The sequence below is a fragment of the Barbus barbus genome (assembly GCF_936440315.1).
Source record: "Barbus barbus genome assembly, chromosome: 31".
Classification (NCBI taxonomy): Eukaryota; Metazoa; Chordata; class Actinopteri; order Cypriniformes; family Cyprinidae; genus Barbus; species Barbus barbus.
The window spans coordinates 7,286,628-7,309,903 of NC_136759.1; the positions used below are offsets into that span (position 1 = coordinate 7,286,628).

Below are 23,276 nucleotides of genomic sequence, written 5' to 3' on the forward strand. Positions count from 1 at the left end.
CAGATTTTCAAATAGTTATATCTCAGCCAAATATTGTCCTAACAAACCATACATCAATGGTAAGCTTAAAAATACAGAAAAATCTGTAATATTGTGACCGATGGATCATGAAGACTGGAGTAATGATACGGAAAATTCAGCTTTGATCACAGAAATAAATTATATTTTAAAGTATATATAGAAAACTGTTATTTTAAATTGCAATAATATTTCACAATTTTAATCAATTTATTTTTAATCAAATAGATACAGCCTTGATGAGCAGAAGAAACTTCTTTAAAAAAACATAAAAAATCTTACTGATCCCAAACTTTTGAGCGGCAGTATATATACGTATATACAGTGGGGGGGGGGGGGGGGGGGGGGAATGATTTGATCCCCTGCTGATTTTGTACGTTTGCCAACTGACAAAGAAATGATCAGTCTATAATTATAATGGTTCAGAAAAACGCAATTCAAAAAAGTTATAAATTGATTTGCATTTTAATGAATCAAATAAGTATTTGATCCCTTATCAATCAGCAAGATTTCTGGCACCCAGGTGTCTTTTATACAGGTAAGTGAAGTGAAGTGAAGTGAAGTGAAGTGAAGTGAAGTGACATTCAGCCAAGTATGGTGACCCATACTCGGAATTCGTGCTCTGCATTTAACCCATCCAACGTGCACACACACAGCAGTGAACACACACACACCGTGAACATACACCCGGAGCAGTGGGTAAGGAGCTGAGATAAGAAGCTCTCTCTTACAGGGAGTTCTCCAAATCTCAACTTGTGACCTGTATAAAAGACACCCTGTCCACAGAAGCAATCAATCAATCAGATTCCAAATTCTCCACCATGGCCAAGACCAAAGAGCTATCCACGGATGTCAGGGACAAGATTGTAGACCTACACAAGGTTGGAATGGGCTACAAGACCATCGCCAAGCAGCTTGGTGAGAAGGTGACAACAGTTGGTGCGATTATTCACAAATGGAAGAAACACAAAATAACTCCATGCAAGATCTCACCTAGTTTCAATGATCATGAGAACGGTGAGGAATCAGCCCAGAACTACACAGGAGGATTTTGTCAATGATCTCAAGGCAGCTGGGACCATAGTCACCAAGAAAACAATTGGTAACACACTACGCCGTGAAGGACTGAAATCCTGCAGTGCCCGCAAGGTCCCCTGCTCAAGAAAGCACATTTACAGACCCGTCTGAGCTTTGCCAATGAACAGCTGAAAGATTCAGAGGAGAACTGGGTGAAAGTGTTATGGTCAGATGAGACCAAAATCGAGCTCTTTGGCATCAACTCAACTCGCTGTGTTTGGAGGAGGAGCAATGCTGCCTATAACCCCAAGAACACCGTCCCCACCGTCAAACAAGGAGGTGGAAACTTTATGCTTTGGAGGTGTTTTTCTGCTAAGAGAACAGGACAACTGCACCGCATCAAAGAGACGATGGACGGGGCCATGTACCATCAGGGCCAGGGCATTGAAAATGGGTCGAGGAAGGGTATTCCAGCATGACAATGACCTAAAACACACGGCCAAGGCAACAAAGGAGTGGCTCAAGAAGAAGCACATTAAGGTCCTGGAGTAGCCTAGCCAGTCTCCAGACCTTAATCCCAAAATCTGTGGAGGGAGCTGAAGGTTCGAGTTGCCAAACGTCAGCCTCAAAACCATAATGATTTGGAGAGGATCTGCAAAAAGGAGTGGGACAAAATCCCTCCTGAGATGAGTGAAAACCTGGTGGCCAACTAACGTCTGACCTCTGTGATAGCCAACAAGGGTTTTGCCACCAAGTACTAAGTCATGTTTTGTGAAGGGGTCAAATACTTATTTCACTTGTTAAAATGCAAATCAATTTATAACTTTTTTGAAATGTGTTTTTCTAGATTATTCTGTCTCTCACTGTTCAAATAAACCTACCATTAAAATTATAGACTGATAATTTCTTTGATAGTGGGCAAACGTACAAAATCAGCAGGGGATCAAATATTTTTTTCCCCACTGTACATATACACATACATTTTGATTCGCTCTTTGATGTCAGAGCAAAGATGCCATTTGAGGTTTGCTTTTCATCGTAAATATGTACAGGACTAAGTTGACATCATATCTTGTAAAGACGCCTTTTGTGATGTAGCGAGACAAGATTGAGCTACAAGCATAAAAGTGGCTTAAAAACATTCAGGAATAAGCCAAAGCAAGCTGAGATACTGTCTGCTTGGATCATAAATGTACACAACATCACTTCTGCAGGCCCACATAGTTCAACAAGGGTGATGACTCACCAGCATAAAAGAGCTTCAAAGCCACATAAATATAGCCAAGTACACATCAAATATAGCATAGTCAGGGTGGGCATGTGTGTGTCTTAAAAGAGCGGCCGTTCGTCATGCAGGTAGCGTCCAAATGATGTTCCTTTTTGCATTAGCCTTTGACCATCTGAGGAATTCAGACAGCCCTTTTGCTAAAGCAGACAGGAAGATAATGCACCATTCACTTCCTCCCCCAGAGTCACAGAACATAAGAGCCATATGAGAGAGAAGAGGAAATAAGGGGATTGCACCATGATATATTTATTAGGACTATCCAAAGTGTCTATATTCAAAGATAGTGTGAATCCTGCGACTCAGAGTTTGCATACTTTTTAAAAGTCTCTCCCAAAAAAGGAGCAGAAATATGACTTTGGAACTTTAAAAGTGAGGCAATACGGCAGTAAGGTCTGCTTCTTGCTGTGCTCAGACATTAAAATGCACCCTGAATTTGAAATGTGACATATAGGCCTGTTTCAGAACGTAAACAAAAGCAAAGAATATTTTGGGTGTTTCTTCAACTGTAGGCAAATTTGGAAAATAAATATTCTCAGAACATATTTTTACTCTCTTACCAGTTTGACAAATTTGTCTGCATAGCACAAATATTTATACAATGGCGTCATTTCAACCATATTTAAAATCATATGTGTTTCTTTCATTGGTGGAAATGACAATGGTGATGTTTTCACAGTTGTTTTGACAAATTTACAGCGTGATATACACATATATATATATATGTGTGTGTATGTATGTATGTGTGTGTGTGTAACAGGGACGCTGGGGTTTGGTTAGAATCCATAAGCGGAAGTTTATTAGAGGACAGGGCTTTAAACAGTGGTCGGTAAAACAGGCAGAAGGTCAAACCAGAGAAGCAGTTAGATCGTTCGTCAAACACAGGGGCAACATCAAAGACAATGATGATAAGGCAGGCAAAAGGTCCAAACACAAACATCAGTCAAATCAGGCGTCAGAACAAAGGGGCAGAGCACAATACCGTAAGTCAAGATATCAGGCAGGGTCGAAGACAGGTTATCAAACAGGAACAGTAGAAGGAACAAACACTTGGTAAGGCAGAAAGACTGGCAATACTTCGCGACTAGCACGTGAACGGGTCTCAGAATTTATGAGTCAAACAGGAAGTGACAGCAGAGGGAGCGGCCAGGTTCAGTGTGTGTGTATATATACACATACACATACATATATACAAATATACATATATACATATATGTGTGTGTGAGAGAGAGAAAACAAAAATATAACACACACATACATTATATATATACAATTTAAATATACACATTGAAAGTATGTTATAAATTTATTTATCAACACAATGCAGACTTTTATGAAGCAACACAAAGTAATAGACATCTATCGAGTTCCATACGCAGTGACAAACACAAAATCTCACTGGTTATTAAGTAGTTTATAGCTACACTTTATGGTTTGGGCTCTGTTTTATGTAGATTTATGGCAGATTTTCATAATTTACTTCCTAATATAAAAAGAAACTCTGCTACATGTGGCTGCATTGTGAAACAGGCCTTAGGTCTGTCAAGAGGAATGTATGAGCCCACGGGAGGAAGCCCCTCACAAATATCATGTGTTTTATCTTGTGAACTACACAGTAAATAAAACTACCAGCTTTATTTCAATGATTGGAGACATTGTACCTCATTTCTGATGTGCCGCTTGCTGGCAAGAGGCAAAACTGGGGCAACATGAATTTTAAATGCTTCCTGTGAAGTACAAAAACCGTGCGCTCAAAACACGGAGAATGAAATCTTCCCCTCAAGCCATCTCCAGGAAAAAAATAAGACATGTTTTTGGTAATAAACGGATTCCAGTGCCTGCAACTGATATGAGACAATTTGGTCCTTCCGGAAAGGCCCTATCTGTCAACCCGGCTGAGGAGAAACAGAGGGCTGATGCAACGCAATGATCCCCGATTGTTCCAAAAATGTCAGCTTTTCATCATCACTAAATCCTCCGTCTTGCAGAGGGCATGGACGAGGCACGCACGAGAGATAGGTGCACACATGCCCGGGGTCCTCCCAGAGGTCTGCGGCTTTACGCGAGCTGCTCACGCTCTGCTGCTCGGTGCCTGATGTTCGGTGAGATCAGAGATGGAGTCGGTGGGGAGGGAAGTGGAAGACACGGAGCATTAACTTCATTTTAAGCTCTAGTCCCACACAATAAACATCTTCTCAGTATTGGACTTCAGTTTAATGACAAAAAGAGATTTATGAAGGACATTCCTCCACTTAAAATAAAAAAAATAAAAAAATTGAATGGCACTGCAGTGTGACACTGTCTGAGGTACAACAGGTTTAACTGTACAGACATTTTGATTATAGGGAAATTATTTATTGTAATTTCAGAACTAATTTGATGGATTTCAGAACTCGTTTAATACTTTAAAGGAATAAATGTTTGAAAATAAAATGCAATACCATGGAAAAGTATGACAATTCAAATAACAGTAATGTAACAAAAAAATAGTTTTGCTTGATTTTTTTATGGTTCTTCTGTAATTCTCTGGTGCTATTTGTTTTCATGTAGCATCAATATTTTGTATAAATAAATTTTATAACTTCTATCATTAATTATGAAACATTAGTACAGATACGTTTTTTCTGTAACATTCTAGTGCTTTCTGGAACATTCCAGAACACTGGGACTAGTCATAAAAGACAAAAATCATCCAACAGACACTTCTGAAGTTCTGGATGACTCACTTTTGGTAACTCTTTGTGTTAATGTGTCATTATTATGCATGTACCATGTCATTTTTATGCATGAGTAATAACAGATTAGCTTGTATAAGTATTTTTGTATAAAATATGTACAACATATTTTTTTTAGTTGTCATGAGCACTGTTAAATGATACACAAAAAGTAATGTGATTTTCGTATTCAACATGTCAAACTTCAAGTAAAACACATCGTAAAAAAATTTCACAGCGTAATAAATTAACATTTAAAACAATTCTTGCAAAAGGTGTTTACACTGACTTTTTAATAAACAAATTTATTTTATTAATTTTAAATTTTACTTACAAATGCATAATGTTTTACTCACAAATGCATAACAAAGGCAAAATGGTCCATTGTCAATAGTGTAGTGATGTATGAAGCACAGCAAACACTGAAATTACGTTCAAACCAAGCAGATTCCTGTTTGAGAACAAGTCAAATTTGCGCACCTAACTTGAACATAAACTAAATCTGTGCTCCTGATCGCACTGATTCCAAATTAAATTGGTGGATTTTGCCCATGAAAATTCATCAAGCAATATATATACAGTCATGGCCAAAAATATTGGCACCCTTGGTAAATATGATCAAAGAAGGCTGTGAAAATCAATCTGCATTGTTAATCCTTTTGATCTTTTATTTAAAAAAATTCACAGAAATCTAACCTTTCATTAGATAAGAATTTAAAATGGGAGGAAACATCATTATGAAATAAATGTTTTTCTCTAATACACATTGGCCACAATTAACGCCACCTTTTTATTCAATACTTTTTGAAACCTCCATTTGCCAGTTAACAGCTCTAAATTGTCTCCTATAATGCCTGATGAGGTTAGAGAACACCTGACAAGAGATCAGAGACCATTCCTTTATCCAGAATCTCTCCAGATCCTTTTAGATTCTCATCTCCATGACGGTGCTTCTTCGCTTCAGTTCACCTCGCTCATTTTCTACAGGTTTCAGGTCAGAGGACTGGAATGGCCAGCAGAAGCTTGGTTTTGTGCTCAGTGACCCATTTTTGTGTTGTTTTTGAGGTTTGTGTTTGGATTATTGTACTGTTGGAAGATCCAAACATGGCTCATTATAAGATTTCTAACAGAGTCAGTCACTTATTAATTTTTTTATCTGTTGGTATTTGATAGAATCCATGATGCCATATGTCTAAACAAGATGTCCAGGACCTCCAGCAGAAATATAGGCAGGCAACATCAAAAATACAGCAGTATATTTCATTGTACACATGGGGTACTTTTTATCCCTGTGTGAACAAAACCCATCTTGAGTGTTTGCTGCTGAAAAGCACATTTTTTAGTTTCATCTGACCAGAGAAGCCAGTCCCATTTGAGATTACAGTCGTTTCTGATAACTGAATATGCTGGAGTTTGTTTTTGGATGAGCTAGGAGAATTTTTCTTGAAGCCCTCCCAAACAACATGTGGTGATGTAGGTGCTGTTTGACAATTTTTTTAAAGGTTTTCTGACCCGAGACTCAACTATTTTTTGCAATTCTCCAGCTGTGGTCCTTGGAGAGTCTTTAGCCACTCAAACTCTTCTTCTCACCGTGCATTAGGACAATATACACACATGTCCTCTTCCAGGCAGTTTCGTAACATTTTATGTTGATTGGAAATTCTTAATTATTGTCCTGATGGTGGAAATGGTCATTTTCACTGCTCTAGCGCTTTTCTTAAAGCCACTTCACTAATTTGTGAAGCTCATTTATCTTTTGCTGCACATCAGAAATATATTCTTTGTTTTTTCTCATTGTGATGGATGATTAAGGGAATTTGGGCTTTGTTTTCCCTCCTATTTATATTTCTGTGAAACAGGAAGCCATGGCTGGATAATTTAATATTCAAAATCACCCTGGAGTGCTCAAAATTGTGAATATGAATGGGAATATACTTCAGACATATTTTACTCATAAGAATTTCTAGGGGTGCCAATAATTGTGTCCAACGTATTTGAGAAAAACATTTATTTCATATTGATATTTCCCCCCATTTTAAATTCTTATTATCCAATGAAAGCTTAGATTTTTGTGATTTTTTTAAATAAAAGATTAACAATGTAATTAACAAAAGGATTAACAATGCAGATTAATTTTCACAGCCTTCTTTGATCATATTTACCAAGGGTCCCAATATTTTTGGCCATGACTGTATGTATGTATATATATATATATATATATATATATATATATATATATATATATATATATATATATATATATATATATATATTCCAATTACAGTACAATTTTTTTAACTTGTAATTACTTGCATTACTCAGCATTAGTGAGTGTCATCCTGTATGAGGTGGTCAATGAATTTGAATGTTTACAATTTGTATTATTTCCCAAAATGATCTATTGATGTCATGGCTTAAAAAGAAAATGAAACACCGCATTCACTAGAGAGTGAAATCACTGGATATGGGGAAAAATTTTAGATGTCAACAATAATTACTAATGATCCAAGTAATTTCAACCCAAGGATTTGTGCTTCAAACACCTTTCCAATTTGTCAGTTTCTGAAAGCCCCTTCCCCTCCCCCATCTATTATCTCGTTATTTTAAATGCACCACAGTTACATCATGAATCACTATTACAGCCATTTACTTTCATTATGAGTCACACAGACTTCAGAAATTCATTACACTGAACATGTGGTGTGCAATGTTAAAAACAGACCAGATGCTGCTGAAATGTCCTTTAAAAATAAGCCCAAACAGTCAGGATAGCAATGCATTGTTACACGAGGGTGCAACAGATGAGATTTGAATCTGGCTAATTCGTGATAAGCTTCATGTATGTGTTGCCACCAAAAAGAGAATTTTCAGATTAGCTGTGTCATTTCTCATTTTCTAAAGGCAAATATGTATTTGCTGAAGCAACAGTCCTGTGTGTATCATTCCAGAACTCTACACACAATGCCAGAGGACTGTGACTAATGCTTTGGAGACAGTTACACGTTGTGCTTGATGCTAACAGGACTCACTAGATATGCATGAAAACCACAACTCTCACATTAACCATCGAATTTCACCATGAAATCAGCAGATTTCATTTAGCCTAAAAGCTGTTTCACTTCCAAACCCCTGGATAGCCATTATTGCTTTGACTGCTTCTGTAGTCTTGCCCGTAAGGTCACATTTGCATGGTCTGCTATCTGCACTCGTTCATGACTGGAATTGTTTGGATAGCTTTGGAGAAGAGTTTAAAAGGTGAGCTTGGTACTTTGTGTCTTCCCAAAAGTTTGGTTTTAAATTAACCTACTAATAATGTTCATGGAAGAGAGTGCATGACTAGTTCAGGTAAACGTTAACACTTTAGCACCTGGGATATAGCTAATAGTTAATGGAATGATCAGAACATTCCTAATTATCTTTGTCAAGGAAAATCAGTGATTAATGATTAGTCTGGGCTCTTTTCTGTTTAAGGATAAGATACTTCCCCACACATAGAATAATTAATATTTTCCCTTATGCTCACCAAGGCTGCATTTATTTGATCAAAAATATTATTTGTGATATTATTACAATTTAAAATAAAAATTTCTAATTTTATATATTTTACGATTAAATTTATTCACGTGATGGTAAAGTTGAATTTTCAGCTGCTATTGCTCTAATCTTCAGTGTTACATGATTCTTCAGAAATCATTCTAATATGCTGATTTGGTGCTTAAAAACATTTATAATTATTATTATCAAAGTTAAAGGGGTCCTATTATGCTTTTTCACTTTTGAATTTTAGTCAGTGTGTAGGTCAGTGTGTATGTTTGGGCATAAAAAAGATGTACAAAGTTACAAATCTCAAAGTCCACTCTAAAGGGAGATATTTCTTTAAAAAAAAATCCCTTTTGAAGAACTACAACGAACGGCTCGTTAGGACTACACTTTTTCTTTCCCCGGGTGTTGTGATGTCACAAAGCGGCCCATTAGAATATAAATAAATCCCGCCTACGGAAATTCGAATGGGAGGGGCGAGGCACGAGACTTGGTTGAGTGCATCAGACAAGACGACGATGAAGAAGTGCTGCTCTAGCGTCAAGTTTTCGCAAGTTATTAGACATGCACCTGAATAATTATGTAAATATGTATGTTACAATTATGAAAACATTTATATAAATTGCTGACAGTACAATACTGGACAATGATGCAATCTGCAGAAATTACACTTCTATTATGAGACTACAGTGTTTCCCATACATTGATTTATTTGTGGCGCCCACCACAATATAAAAACTGACCGCCACAAATAGATTTTCCAAAAGGCTTTGATTTCGTTGAATAAACATGAGCACTGCACATTTCAAAATCGAAACCCGGTGCAGGTGTTTTTATATCACTGTATTTCTGAAGGAAACTGACTGTCTTCAGAAAATTTTGGATGTCATTTTCATTTCATCTTGCATGTAATGTCTGATAAAGCAGCGTTTGTGAGCGGAGTGCTGCTTTGTGTACAGCATTACTGGAGAAACCTCGCTCTCTACCACTCCAACCATAGATAGGTATAGATTCCCTATTCGACCGCTCCGGATACACTGACGCGTCCGCCATCTTGGAATGGTCAACTTGACCTCATTCACCATAATAATCAATGAATATTCAAAGATATACAAGCGTATAACCTGCTGTTGTATATGCACACAGTCAACATGTTAGAAGGTTTGCAGACCGTTCCAAAAATGTCAGATGGCTTATGTATCGCGGCCCATAGAAACAGTCGCTAATGAGGCATCTTCGTTTATATATTTATGACTCCAACAGCGCTTCCTGCTGGCAGAGAATGAAGTGGCATATATATGCCACCACAAATAAGAGTGTCTGAGAAACACTGGACTATGGTATAAATAAATTCAACTGTATAACAGTTTCACTGCAATTCATGTTATAATGTTAGAATTAAAGAACAATAAACATAATACATATTGCGTTGCACTTATCTGTACATATTAAATGCAGTTATTTTTAAGCGGTTGTTGACATCCTATCTAAAACGTGATTTAGCCAAAAAAAAACAATAACGTTAACACTCTAATATGTCTTGCAATATCCGTGCATGCAAAGGTTCTGCGCGATGATGTTGTTCAATATTCTCGGGGTCTGAATCCGGGCTCCAGTTAACATGGCAATATTGACACCAGATGGAACTTGCTGCTTTGGCAAGGGGCGGGGCAGTACTGAAATGCCGTCTAAGCTGTCCGCCAATCACAAGCACTGGGACAGATAACCAATCACAACACATTTCATTTTTCGGAAAGCGGGCCTTCATCAAACCCGGAACTATTCAAGCCGTTTGTGCCAGGCCAGAGATTATCTTACTATAGGGAGATGAGAGGGTCTGTATTACTTACTATTGGAGAAAGTGTAACGGCTAACTTGGATCACATGTCCCTTAATAACCAATCACATTACAGTCTTGACGTCATTAAATTTCAGTCAGAGTTGTACGACACTCAATCGCCGTTTACGGATCGCATAGGAATGAATGAGAAGTGCCGTAAAATGAATCCCAACTGTCGCAAAAAGTCAGTGACTTCTCTTATAAAACGGCATTTTTTCGTGGGAAACTCTATAAATAGTTCAATCTAAAAGTATTTAGTGTAAAACATGTTAAAGATTAACATATAGGCTGTCGATTCATTAAATAAGCCATTTCCTCTAAAGAGCTGTTTATTCAGTGTAGTGAAGCCTCTCCTCCATTGACATCCATTAAAAAAAACTGCCTCTGGTCTCCTTTCCCCATGTACTGCCAGACCGGAAGCGTTAGCTTTAGCCGATACGCTTTTTCGGCTAATGGTAGCAGGCTTGCCTTCTAGTGGCTTTGGACAGGCTGGGAAGAAAAGTATTGTAATAATATAAATTATGTGAAAAATAAGGCGTTTTTCGAACCACCAAGCATGAGAGCATGTTCTAGTACACCCCCAAAACAAAATCAAGACTTTGTAAAGATCATAATAGGACCTGCTTAAAGGGGTCATCGGATGCCCATTTCATATAAGTTGATATGATTCTTTAGGGTCTTAATGAAAAGTTTATAACATACTTTGGTTATAATTTCTCAATGGTAGTGTAAAAAAACACCTTTTTTTCCATGTCAACATCAGCTCATGTTTTTAGCAAGCCATTTTAGTCCATGTTGCTTTAAATGCTAATGAGCTCTGCTGACCCCGCCCCTCTCTTCCATGGGGTGACGAGCAGGAACTGGCTAACTAGCATTTTATTAGGAAAGGCGATTTGCAAAAATTCATAAAAAAAAACTTATACTCACTTCTTCTGTAGATGAAGCTGGATCACGAATGATTCGCGCGAACATCGACGCATTTAGGCAGATCGGGGATCGGCGCATTCCCTTCAAAATGAAAGTAACGTTAATCCTCTGCATCTTCAGCGGCTCAGATGTCGGGAGTAAATGACGACTGCTTTATTCATTATTACATCCAACAACAAAACACCTCAATAGCTTAATCGGAGACACCTTGTCTTCCCCTGCACCGGATTTGGGATTTTAAAATAGAGATTAAAAAAAAAAAAAAACACTGGGTGGATTTTTATCATTATAGGATGGATGTGTACACACACTTCCAACAAATATTTATGTTCAAACAACTTGTAAAGTGAATTTTGCATCCGATGACCCCTTTAATATTTTTGTGGAATATCACTTTTTTCTAAATTATTTGATGAACTGAAAGTTCCAAAGGGCTTTTGTTTTAAATAAACATTTTTATTTTAAACTAAAAAGTACTTTTTTATTTTAAAGTAACACTTTTCTTAAACATTATAAATGTCTTTACTGTCGCGTTTGATCAATTTAATGTGTCATTGCTGAAGTATTAAAAAAAAACTTTAAAAACAATAAATAAAATGTTTTAACAGAAAAAACGTTTTAATAGTTTATATGTATAAAATATGGAATTACAAAAACGATTTTATAAATGAAGTTTTCTGAACACTGAACATTGTCATTGGTCAGAAATAAAGATCCCGCCCCTAGACTCATTTCATTGGTTGAGTCTGTGTTGCGGTGTCAAACTGGTCTGGATATAAAAACTGTTTTTGTGTGTGTGTGTCAGAGAAATCAATCTGAATGGCTTACTTATAGCCCCTGAATATTAATCTGGCACTAGACAAAGTGTTTAACATTGAAAAAAAATGACACACTTCAGCTTTAATATCGTCTAACATTATGCTAATGGAATTAGAAACCAAAAACAAAAATTAAATCATTAACTATGACATTAAGTTGAATACTGAAAAGCAAATAAACTTGCATTCATACGCTATTAGCACAGTCAGAAAACAGCTCTTTAAATCTTATGAATGCCTGGTGAATGTTTTTATGGAGGTTTTCATGCCTACCCCAGGTATTCCATCTTTATCGGCAGCCAGGGGAGCTGCTAATCCATGCAAATGCACAGCGCAGTGGGGCAACAGGAACAAACCTAGAACCTCATTACCAGCGTTCTGGCAGTAAGTATGTCTGACCTCTAAAAAATTAGCTGCTCTGGCCAATTCCACACAGCCTGCTTATGAATTTGGGTTTTAAAACCTATATTTCATCTGGTGCAGTGAGAAGAGTCAGAGCAAATGCAGGTCAACACTTTATCAGAATCTGGTGGCTTCTCAGTACTGCAGGTAGCAATATCAAGGACCAACAGAACTTTATATTAGATAGCAGGACAGAAAGAAAATTTTGTCCCAAGTGGGGCACAAAGTCACAACAGCAGAAATAAGTCTGAAAGGGGATTGCAAAGCAGTTGCTAGGGCACTTGGGCACTTGGTTGCTTACTCAACCATCCTCCCCAAAAAAGCCGAAGTCTCAATGGCATTCTGGTCCCTAAATATGTCCTATGGCGCACCTTCAATGGAATTTTCCCAGTTTTGTCTACTGCCATGAAAAAAAACAAAAATTAAAAAATTTAATTATATATATAATTTAAATGGTAGAATCCATTTGCAGATTTCACACAAATTCGCCACACTGACCAACAAAAATCAGCTTGGTTTGAAAATGACTTCTGAGCCGTGTTCATATCGTACATTTGACAATGGACCTTATTGGCTGCCAAATTTCAGAGATTTCACTACTGTGATCACACCTTAAACTGCACATTTATTTGCATGCATAGCACAATTGGTGCAAGTAAAGTGTTAAAGTTTAATACTTAGGGTTAGTAGTTTAAGCAATAGTAATGAGAGGAAAAGCTACACAGAAAAAAATTGGTTTAGAAACTATTTTCACTTTTTTAATTATTTGTAAATTTCAAGTAAATTCACAAATAATTACATAGAAACAGATTGAATTAGGCATTAAAATTTGAAGTAGAAAGACTGAAATAGTATTTTCCTGTAAAAACGTAATCCAGTCCGTTTTATTTACAACTTCAAAAAAATACATTTTTACAGTGTACGACAGGGTTTGCAAACTTTGACCCAGCACTGAGAATAAGTGCCCATATCTGGCACATTTCTTTTTAAATCAACGAATGAAAGATGTCTCCACATTGGCAAGGTCAAGGTGGATGTCATCTCTTCCAGCCCTTTGATTAATATTGCAGACCCGCAGCAAACAACCAGAACAGTAGATCCAATCGCCATTTATCAATGTCCATTCAAAGATTGGAAGTATCCTATAATGACAAATGAAAAACATTCTGTGCTTCATCTACCCAGTCTGCATTTAATTTTATGCCATTTATTTGTATTCCGCTAACATATGTCTCTTGACTAAAGTAAATCCAGAAGGATATAAAGCAGCAGTTGTTAAAGACAGGGCGATTACACCACAAAAATCTTCTGTTCACATGAACCTAATTTAACAATTTTCAAGCAATAAAAGCTAACTGCAGGGTGAAACATTTCCGCTTTATCTGCATAACAGCTTTCATTTCAGACTTCGCGGCAGAGGGTGATTAACGATAGACTCTTTCTTAATTAGCCCAGATAAGGCACATTGTCAAGACTCAGTCTTGTAGCACACGATTGAGAACATGGAAGATCTGTTTCTATGCTGAAGGTTCCGGTGTTCACTTCTGCGGAAATGACGGATATTTGTTGTCGATTAGGCCTCTGAAAAGCATTGTATAGGAATCAGACTGTTGAAGAGAATTAGAAGGTCATTATTGCTCAAAAAAATGTGGCTTATCAACAAAGTTCCACGATCATTTAAAGGCACAGCTCACTCAAAAACTAATATTCTGTACCTTTCCAAACCTGTATGACTTTCATATTTCTGTGGAACATGAAAGAAGATATTTTGAGAAATCTCTGTGCTGTTTTGTCCATACAATTGAAGTCTAAATTGTTTGGTTACCAAAATTCTTCCAAATATCTTCTTTTGTGTTCCACAGAATCACACAGTCATACAGATTTTGAACGACATTGTTGCGTGAGTAAAAATTACAGAATTTAAATTTTTAAGTGAAGCAACATTAAAATAATCTGTTATATACAGTACATCGGTGGAATATTTCAAGTCTTTTGAAGCCATACAACAACTTTGTGTGAGGAAAAGACTAAAATTGGAGGCCATGGGTTCTTGTCACCACATCAAGCCTGTGCCATATGAGCAATTTTTTATTTGAGAGCTGCATATTGAGTTGAATGATTCACTCTCAAATGAATATGAAAGTGAAAAATGACTTCGATTTCAAACCTGTGGTCACTATAAATTGTTACTGAATGGAAGAATTCTGTGTGAAGACTCCTTTTGTGTTTCATAGATAAAAAATAACAGCATGTGGGTTTGGAATGACATGAGGGTGAGTAAATAACGACAATTTATATTTTTCCCTATGGCCACTTTCATGATGAAAACTTCAGAGTGATTCTATTGGCCAAATCACAAGTTCAGTGTCTCAGCATGTTCTCCAAATAACCTTTCGAGGCAAGACCATGTACTTTGGAACCAGAGTAGCCACTAACCACAGTTCAGTTGTTCAGCGACTATTGCTTCTGTCCAACAAATCTTCAGCCTGGAGTGGGTAGACAAGTATAAAAGTGTGTGTGTGTGGGGGGGAGTGTAATGTAATCTAGATGCTTCAATTTGTGCCGCGAGCATTTGCTGATAAAATATTGTACTTAAATTTAGTGGCAATGCAAAAATAGCTGAGGTATTCTAGTAGAGGTAGAAAATTGTTTATAATGCTGTTTCTGAATACAGATTCAAAATACAGCAGAAAAATAATCTACACATCAAAGACATTTAATATAGCATCTCTCTCTAAGAGAAAATCAAGACCTTCTGGAAGTAGACAATGCTCTACACATATTTGTCTTTCTGCTCCATTTATTGTACGACTCTTTCCCAAGGGATGTTTTCCTTACAAAAGACAAAGGTTACACTGGACACAATGCATCTGCAAACCCAATGTTCCTATTTTTCATCAGCCATTTGCTGTTTGTACATTGGATAGTCATTACATTACCATACGCATAAGCACAGAGCAATTATCAATGTAAACAGAATGGAACAGAACAGAATGTTTTTGTGTTATGTCCATATAATGAAAGTCAATGGGATCCACTGCCGTTTGACTTTCAGTCTACAGATGAAAATAGCTTTTGGAACAACACACGGGTGACTGAATGATGACCGAATATTCATTTTTGCAGTGAACTATCCTTCAGAACAGCCACTCAGAACACCGTATCAAACAGGGGTGTTTCTTCCGAAGAGGCAAGGGAGTCAGTGCCTCCTCAAAAAAATTAAATGAAAAAAAAAAATCATAATACAAAAATAAAACAATGCAAATATATTACAAAATATGACAATATACAGTGCCGTGAAAACAGTTTTTGCCCCCTTCCTGTATTTCCTTTTTTTTTTTTTTTTTTGCATGTGTGTCACACTTAAAAGATTCAGATCATAAAACAAATTTTAAAACAAATTGCAGTTTTTAAATGATGATTTCATTTATTAAGGGAAAAAAGCTGTCCAAACCTACCTGCCCCTATGTGAAAAATTCATTGTCCCCTCCTTTTAAATCATGAAAGAACTATGATTAACCACATTATTTTAGAAAACTGAGTTAAAGGTTTACTTCACCTCAAAATTTAAATTTTGTCATTAATCACTACCCCCATGTCGTTCCAAACCCGTAAAAGCTTAGTTTGTCTTTGGAACACAATTTAAGATATTTTGGATGAAAACGGGGAGGCTTGTGACTGTCCCATTGACTTCCAAGTAAATAACACTGTCAAGACCCAGAAAAGTATGAAAGACATCATCAAAATAGTCCATCTGCCATCAGTGGTTCAACCGTAATGTTATGAAGCTACGAGAATACTTTTTGTATGCAAAGAAAACAAAAATAACGACTTTATTCAACAATTCATCTCCTCCGTGTCACCGTAGCACCATTTTGGAGAGTATCCACTGGATGTGAATTGCGTACGCTGTTCTGTGTCAGCTGCGCCACACGGATACGCTGTTTTTGTTCAAATCAAAATTTAAATAAACATAGAAAACATATCCATGTGGTGTGGCTGACACAGAACAGCGTACACTGTTTGCGAATTGTTGACTAAAGTCAAAAAATGTTTGGCGAATTGTTGAATAAAGTCATTATTTTTGTTTTCCTTGCATACAAAAGCAAACCACAGTCAGAGCCATTATACACAAATGGAGAAAACTTGGAACAGTGGTGAACCTTCCATGAAGTGGCCGGCCTACCAAAATTACTCCAAGAGCGCAACGACGACTCATCCCTGTCATAAAAGAACCCAGAACAACATCTAAAGAACTGCAGTCTTCACTTGCCTCAATTAAGGTCAGTGTTCATGATTCAACAATAAGAAAGAGACTGGGCAAAAACAGCATTCATGAGAGAGTTCCAAGGCAAAAGCCACTGCTGACCAAAACGACCACAATGTCTCGTCTCACATTTGTCAAAAAATATCTTGATTATCCCCAAGACTTTTGGCCAAATATTCTGTGGACTGATGCGACAAAAGTTTAACTGTTTGGAAGGTGTGTCCCATTACATCTGGCATAAAACCAACACAGCATTTCATAAAAAGAGCATCATACCAACAGTCAAACATGGTAGTGGTAGTGTGATGGTCTGAGACTGCATTGCAGCTTCAGGACCTGAATGACTTGCCATAATTGATGGAACCATGAATTCTGCACTCGATCAGAAAATCCTGAAGGAGAATGTCTGGCCATCAGTTTGTGACCTCAAGCTAAAGCGCACTTGGGTTCTGCAGCAGGACAATGATCCAAAACACACCAGCAAGTCCTCTGAATGGCTCAAGAAAAACAAAATTAAGGTTTTGCAGTGGCCAAATCAACGTCCAGACTTAAATCCGATTGAGGTGGTGTGGCATGACCTTAAACAGCCCTTTCATGCTTGAAAACCCTGCAGTGTGGTTGAATTAAAACAATTCTGCAAAGAAGAGTGGGCCAAAATTTCTCCACAGCGATGTGAACGAATCATTGCCAGTTATTGCAAACGCTTGATTGTAGTTGTTGCTGCAAAGGGTGGCTCAACCAGTTATTAGATTCAGGGGGCAATTAATTTTTCACGTAGTGCCAGGCAGGTTTGGACAGCTTTTTTTCCCTTAATAAATGAAATCATTATTTCAAAACTGCATTTTGTATTTACTTGAGTTATCGTTGTGTTATATTAAAAGTTGTTTGATGATCTGAATCTTTTAAGTATGAAAAATAAAATAAAAAACAGGAAGGGGGCAAAAACCTTTTCACGGCACTGTAAATCACTAATTTTTCTACATTAAAACTGTACAACGACACCAACATGTAAAGTTACAGCAGGAATCCGTTTCTCTCACGCCTCCCCTGAGCCCATCGAGTTTTAACAGATCCCCTAAAGCGTGCGCAGGGCTCGCAAAATTTCTAAATCCCTGGTAGCCCTTCGGGCAGGTACTCTTCAGATTTTGGTAGCCCGAAAATAATTTAACTAGCCCAAATAAAATAAAGACCATAAATCTCAATCAAAAACATTTTCAATACACAAATATCAACGAATATCAAGGAAAGAGTTTTATTTTACTATTTACAAGGTATTTGCAGAATTCTTAAAAATCTATTTAAGGCAATTTGAAAAATTATTTCTTATACCATTTAACGTATTTAAAAACCTTAAAAACTCTTCAATTTAGTTGTATCAAATTTAAGGACCCGTGGGAGCAATGTTCCCTCTAATTTTTTTTTTTTTCTTACTGAGCAAAACTTTTCTCTATTGGGCAGACATTTCAGGCACCTGAGCAAAAGCATTCTTTATACCAGACCTGTACAGCACGCACACAAAAAAGTGTGTAACTTTGAACTTTAATGTGCTATTTAGATTTGATTTGACCCTTGATGTAACTAAATGATGTACATGAGTGATATGATTGGATATGACTTCATGCGATAAAAGCAACACCCGGGAAAACACCCAAAACACATAATGGCATTTCTTTATTTTTAAAGTAAAATTCAAGTTTAAAACCATGTTGTGTTCCAATGTTTCTTTCTTTAACTATGTGGATTTATAATCTATGATTTAATGCTCAACCATACTTTGAAAACTACACTCAAAGGAGAAGATCAGATGAAAAAAATTCTAGACATTTGGTTTTCATTTCATTAAAAGCCCTTCATAAAATATAGAATTCTACTGGCTTGGTTCACAGAATTATACAAAAAGCATTTTTATGCATTTTTAGCTCCAGTTTTGAAAAGAGTCTATTTTGCAGTTTGTTCAAATCCTTGACAGAGCTTCTTCATTGTTAATGTTCTCTGTTTCCTACTAGTAACTGTTTCACCACCCACAGGTCTGAGCAGCATCCTTGGAGAGAGAAAAAAAGGGGGGTTGGAATTTATATTCGGTTTGAATTTCACACCAGCTGCCTAGTTCAGTTAGATCGAGTTCGGCTTGCCAGCTCTTCCTAGGTGTCTTACCTGGCAGACTGATTGCCCTATTTCCTTTTCCTGCTCGAACACATCACCCTGTCCAACACAGGGATGTCCGTGACACATCGCACTTCCGGGGTGACAGAGTTGTCACAGTCTCTCTAAAAATCAGACAAGATTTAAAGTGCGCTGAAAGTACAAAGGTACAAACAAGGTGTAACATCCCCTCTGTTTGATTCTTTTGGATCAGATTTAACGATACGATAAAGTCGAATGATTGTGCTGCCTCGGTCAAAACGACCAAAGTAAATCTAGCGGGATCAATTCCATTACACATCTCTGAGTCATTGCACACTAGAGACTCCAGCGATCAATTCTTAATCGAGACATCAAAGCAACCACACTACTGTTCTTCCCATATACAGCCTTTCTGAGACGCCGACAAGAAAAAGAGTGTTAACACAATGACAGGATGATTGTAACTATGAATCATGGTACAAAATTTGACTTGTGTACTTTCAAAAGCGTCTCTCGATCAGCTCGCTTTGACAGCCACACTGTGACTTGGGAATTTGCCTTTCTCGGATCAAGAAAGGTGAGATTTGCCTCATGTGCTGTTCTTCTCACTTCGCTGTTACTCCAGAGGCATCCGCGTTGTATTGGGAGTATCGAAAGTCCCTCAGAGTCACGGGACGATGTCTTTGCCCCGACATGGTGAGGGCTGCAACATGTCTCGTCTGCCCGGTCTGATCTCGTCACTCCCCGCTGTGATAGAACGGCCCGTATTTAATCTCTGGAGCGGGAACAATGAGACTGCAAATATCAAGGTTCAGATTTATAGGAGTTAAGGCAGTTTGGCACACCGGAGAGCTGGGCCTGAATCGCTCTGGTGACATTTCTAACACGATGAGTTAATAAAAAAAAAAAAAAGAGAAAGTGGTAAATGGATCATGAACTTGGATGAAACTGAAGACCAAAACATTTAGTCAGTTCTTCATTATGCTGATCTAACAGTCAAAAGTACTTGGGAATAAAATTGACATTACAAAAAAAGTTAAATGCAGAAAAAGTTAAATGTTTCTTAACCTTTGGTCACACAATGGAGTACCACTTTTGTCTTGACGATGTATTAATATAAAAACTGATGGTTTTTCTTATCTGAATGTAAAGCAGCAGTCAAAATATTGAATCGTTATACCTAGCAGTGTACTGTAAATGCAGCCACTTCTATGTATGTAAAAACAAAATTAATAATGTTATTGCGACTCTTTATTTCACAATTCCAAGTTTATTTCTCCCAATTTTGAGCCGACATCTCGCAATTTGACTTTTTTTCTCAGAATCATGAGTTTATAACACAAAAGTCTGACTTGATTTCCAGCAATTCCATGTTTATATCTTGCAATCTTGAGTTCTCTCACTATTCTGACTTTTTTCTCAAAATTGCGAGTTTATAACATACTTCTGACTTTATTTCTAGCAATTCTGAGTTAAAATCTTGCAATTTTGGGTTAACATCAAAACTCTTACATTTTTCTCAGGCTCGCAAGTTTAAGACACAAATTTCTAACTTTATTTCTGGCTATTCTGAATTTATATCTTGCAATTTTAAGTTAACATCTCACAATTCTGAGTCTGACTTTGTTCCTGAGTTAATATGTCTTTCAAGAGATACCTAGTTTCATGGACAAAAGGATCTGTCTGTATCACAAAATGCATATTTGCGTTAAGAAATGTTTTGGTGTATTCCATTTCGCATGAAGTCAGGAGTGTCTTCGTATTAGTTTTTTGTAGCGGTTTCAAGAATAATGAAATTGTCACTGACTTTGGTATTGACCACTGACATTTTGTTCTTGCAACAACCCTGCAAACCCTACAACACAAAAAAGCTACTCTCTGTTACTAAAACGGCTAACTGACTGATGAACACTGTTTATGAAAATACATGGTGGCTGAAGAACCCTCAGAAAACGGTGGCTAAGGGAGGGGCAGTAATTATTCCCTCCACTGTCAAATCAGAAATGCACCCTGGCGTGTCGTAAACAGCAGCACCTGTGAGCTCAGGAACAGAGCTGGTGTCTAAATGCGGTCAGCATCGCCTTGTTTGACTCACCGTGAGCTGCTATTGTGCGAGATAGACAGCAGTCACAAAAGAACCACATGAGTTTCTCTATGCTAGATAAGCCATGGTTTCTTAGTTCATATTCCACAGGTCAAAACTTCAGAAAAAGAACATCTGTATTTGTCAAATCGATCACGTTTACTGAAAATCACACCTAGGATGATAAATATCATAATATGGTTAGTCTTTTCCTGCAGGTCAGTGCTGTCTGTCTGACAGCTCATTTCTTAGGTTATTAAGAATCACAACAAGTACAAAAACATCCGCAATACCAGAGGTAAAGACTAAGTAATGTTTGACCAAACATCCTGATCCAGGTCTTCTGTGTTCCACGAAAGCGTCTTTTAACACATACTCAGCAAATAGACTATTAACGCAAGACTAAAGTGCATTAGCTAAACACAAATGCAATGAGTCTGCCTGTTTTTACAGTCAAAGACTGACCATAAGCAAATCGAAAGATTCTCCGGAAAAATGTCACAAAACACTTGCACTGACACACAACGACAAAATTTCATTCGCACTGCATCTTAACTGCATACTGCTTTCAGACTAACATTGTATGTTGTGAATATATAAATATACAAGCCTATTTCCCAGATGGCACTAGAAATGCTGAAGCTCCAGACGGAGCTCTTTCAATGGAAATCATGTTGATTATGCCTTTAACACCGAATACAAAAAAGTTATATTCTGGGTTGACAGGTACTATGAGAGAAAAGTGTTTGAAAAGAAAAAAAAAGACATTTAAAGAAAACCCATTTAGGCCTGGTTGCTCCTCTAAAAATAGTCATTTCAAATAAAGTGTGACAATTAAATCTCACACAAATATTTTGTTTACAAAGTACAAGTTAGTGGATGCCAGAAAGGAATTATACCTAAATTCTGGGGATCTTTTTCTGGATTTTTGTCCAGAAAAAAATATGAACATCCTAAAAAAAATGATAAATGTACTTCAGAAGCAAACTTATGTATATATAAAGTTTATCTTTCTTCCACCACCCAAATTGTTTTTAACAAAAATCTAACATATTTAGTAAAATTATGTCTTGTTTCTGGATATTTTTACTTAAAAACAAGACTTAATTTTCCTGTGTAGGATGGTAGCACAGGTTGCATGTAAACTACAGTAAAACCCATGTTTAGTTGCTGTTAATAAGTATGACAGACACTTTACCATATGTCAGTGACTGTAATGAGCACTTAAGAGCTGCATCCTACTCACGATCTGTGATAATATAACAACATCATTCATTCATGGGGTTCATTCAATGTTCAACAAAACCAAAAGAACTAGAATCCCTTGGATCGTTCAAAGCGCCTCAAAGATGCTGTCTAGCCTAGGTATTGAGTTCCGTATGTTTTGAAACACAGCCACAAGAAGTCACACTTACCAGATTCAACACCGTTTCCACTATATCTCTATTGCTGACTTCGCCGACTTGAATGAGACCGGTGAGGACTGCGAATTTCGTCTTGATATTCCGAATCGGAACCGAGGGGTTTATCACCCCGGCCGGTAGCACCACCGATCCGGAGCAAGACATCATCATCATCATGTCACCGGTACCGGAGCCCGCGGCAGCTCCGTGCTGCCTGTGGCCGGGAAGAAGTGCTCTGTCGCCCGGCGTGGCCACCGGCTGAACGCTCGCCATATCCTATCAGCCGCGGTGTTTAAAAACAGCGCTGTATCATCAAGAACAGGAGGTTTTTGGTCAAATCAAGTTCGATGAGATATCTACAGCCACTTTAAAAATCTCCGACAGTGATTTAATGTCCACCGGCTGTGCAGTAGCCTAAGAGTCCAAACGCATGTGGTAGGTTCACAGCACTACAGGTCTACAGATGCTCCGCACACTGTACTTGAGCTCTCGCTTCTCTCTCTGATTCGTGTTCAGTGATGTAGTATGTGGGTTTGCATTACCCATCTGGGTGTACCGATCAAATGTTTCTCATGCTGGGAAAACGCCCTCTATGTGCAGTAGACTACCGTAGGCTGCAGTGTGCGTCCCTTCATAGGTCGAAGGGAAGATAGAGATTACTAATGGACCGATCAAACAGGTACATATGGAAAAGCTAGACGGAAGCAGAAGATCTTTAGATTACGGCACAGCAGTCAACATGAGCCAATTTCCCTAAGATAGATAGATAGATAGATAGATCACAGCAATAATATTCGGTATGTTAATATGGCAACGCTATCTATCTATCTATCTATCT

General features: G+C 37.5%; 1 protein-coding gene across 2 annotated transcripts in view; it reads right to left on the reverse strand.

Moving 5' to 3' along the window:
- Positions 1–22,711, reverse strand: part of LOC306851657 (neurobeachin-like) — a gene marked incomplete at its 5' end in the record, with an annotated part of 296,026 nt that extends 273,315 nt beyond the window's left edge. For both annotated transcript variants that reach the window (XM_079388064.1, XM_079388063.1), the window contains one exon: positions 22,451–22,711. In XM_079388064.1, the coding sequence (XP_079244190.1) occupies positions 22,451–22,711 (261 nt within the window). The remainder of the gene's footprint in view (positions 1–22,450) is intronic.
- Positions 22,712–23,276: the final 565 nt, after the last annotated feature.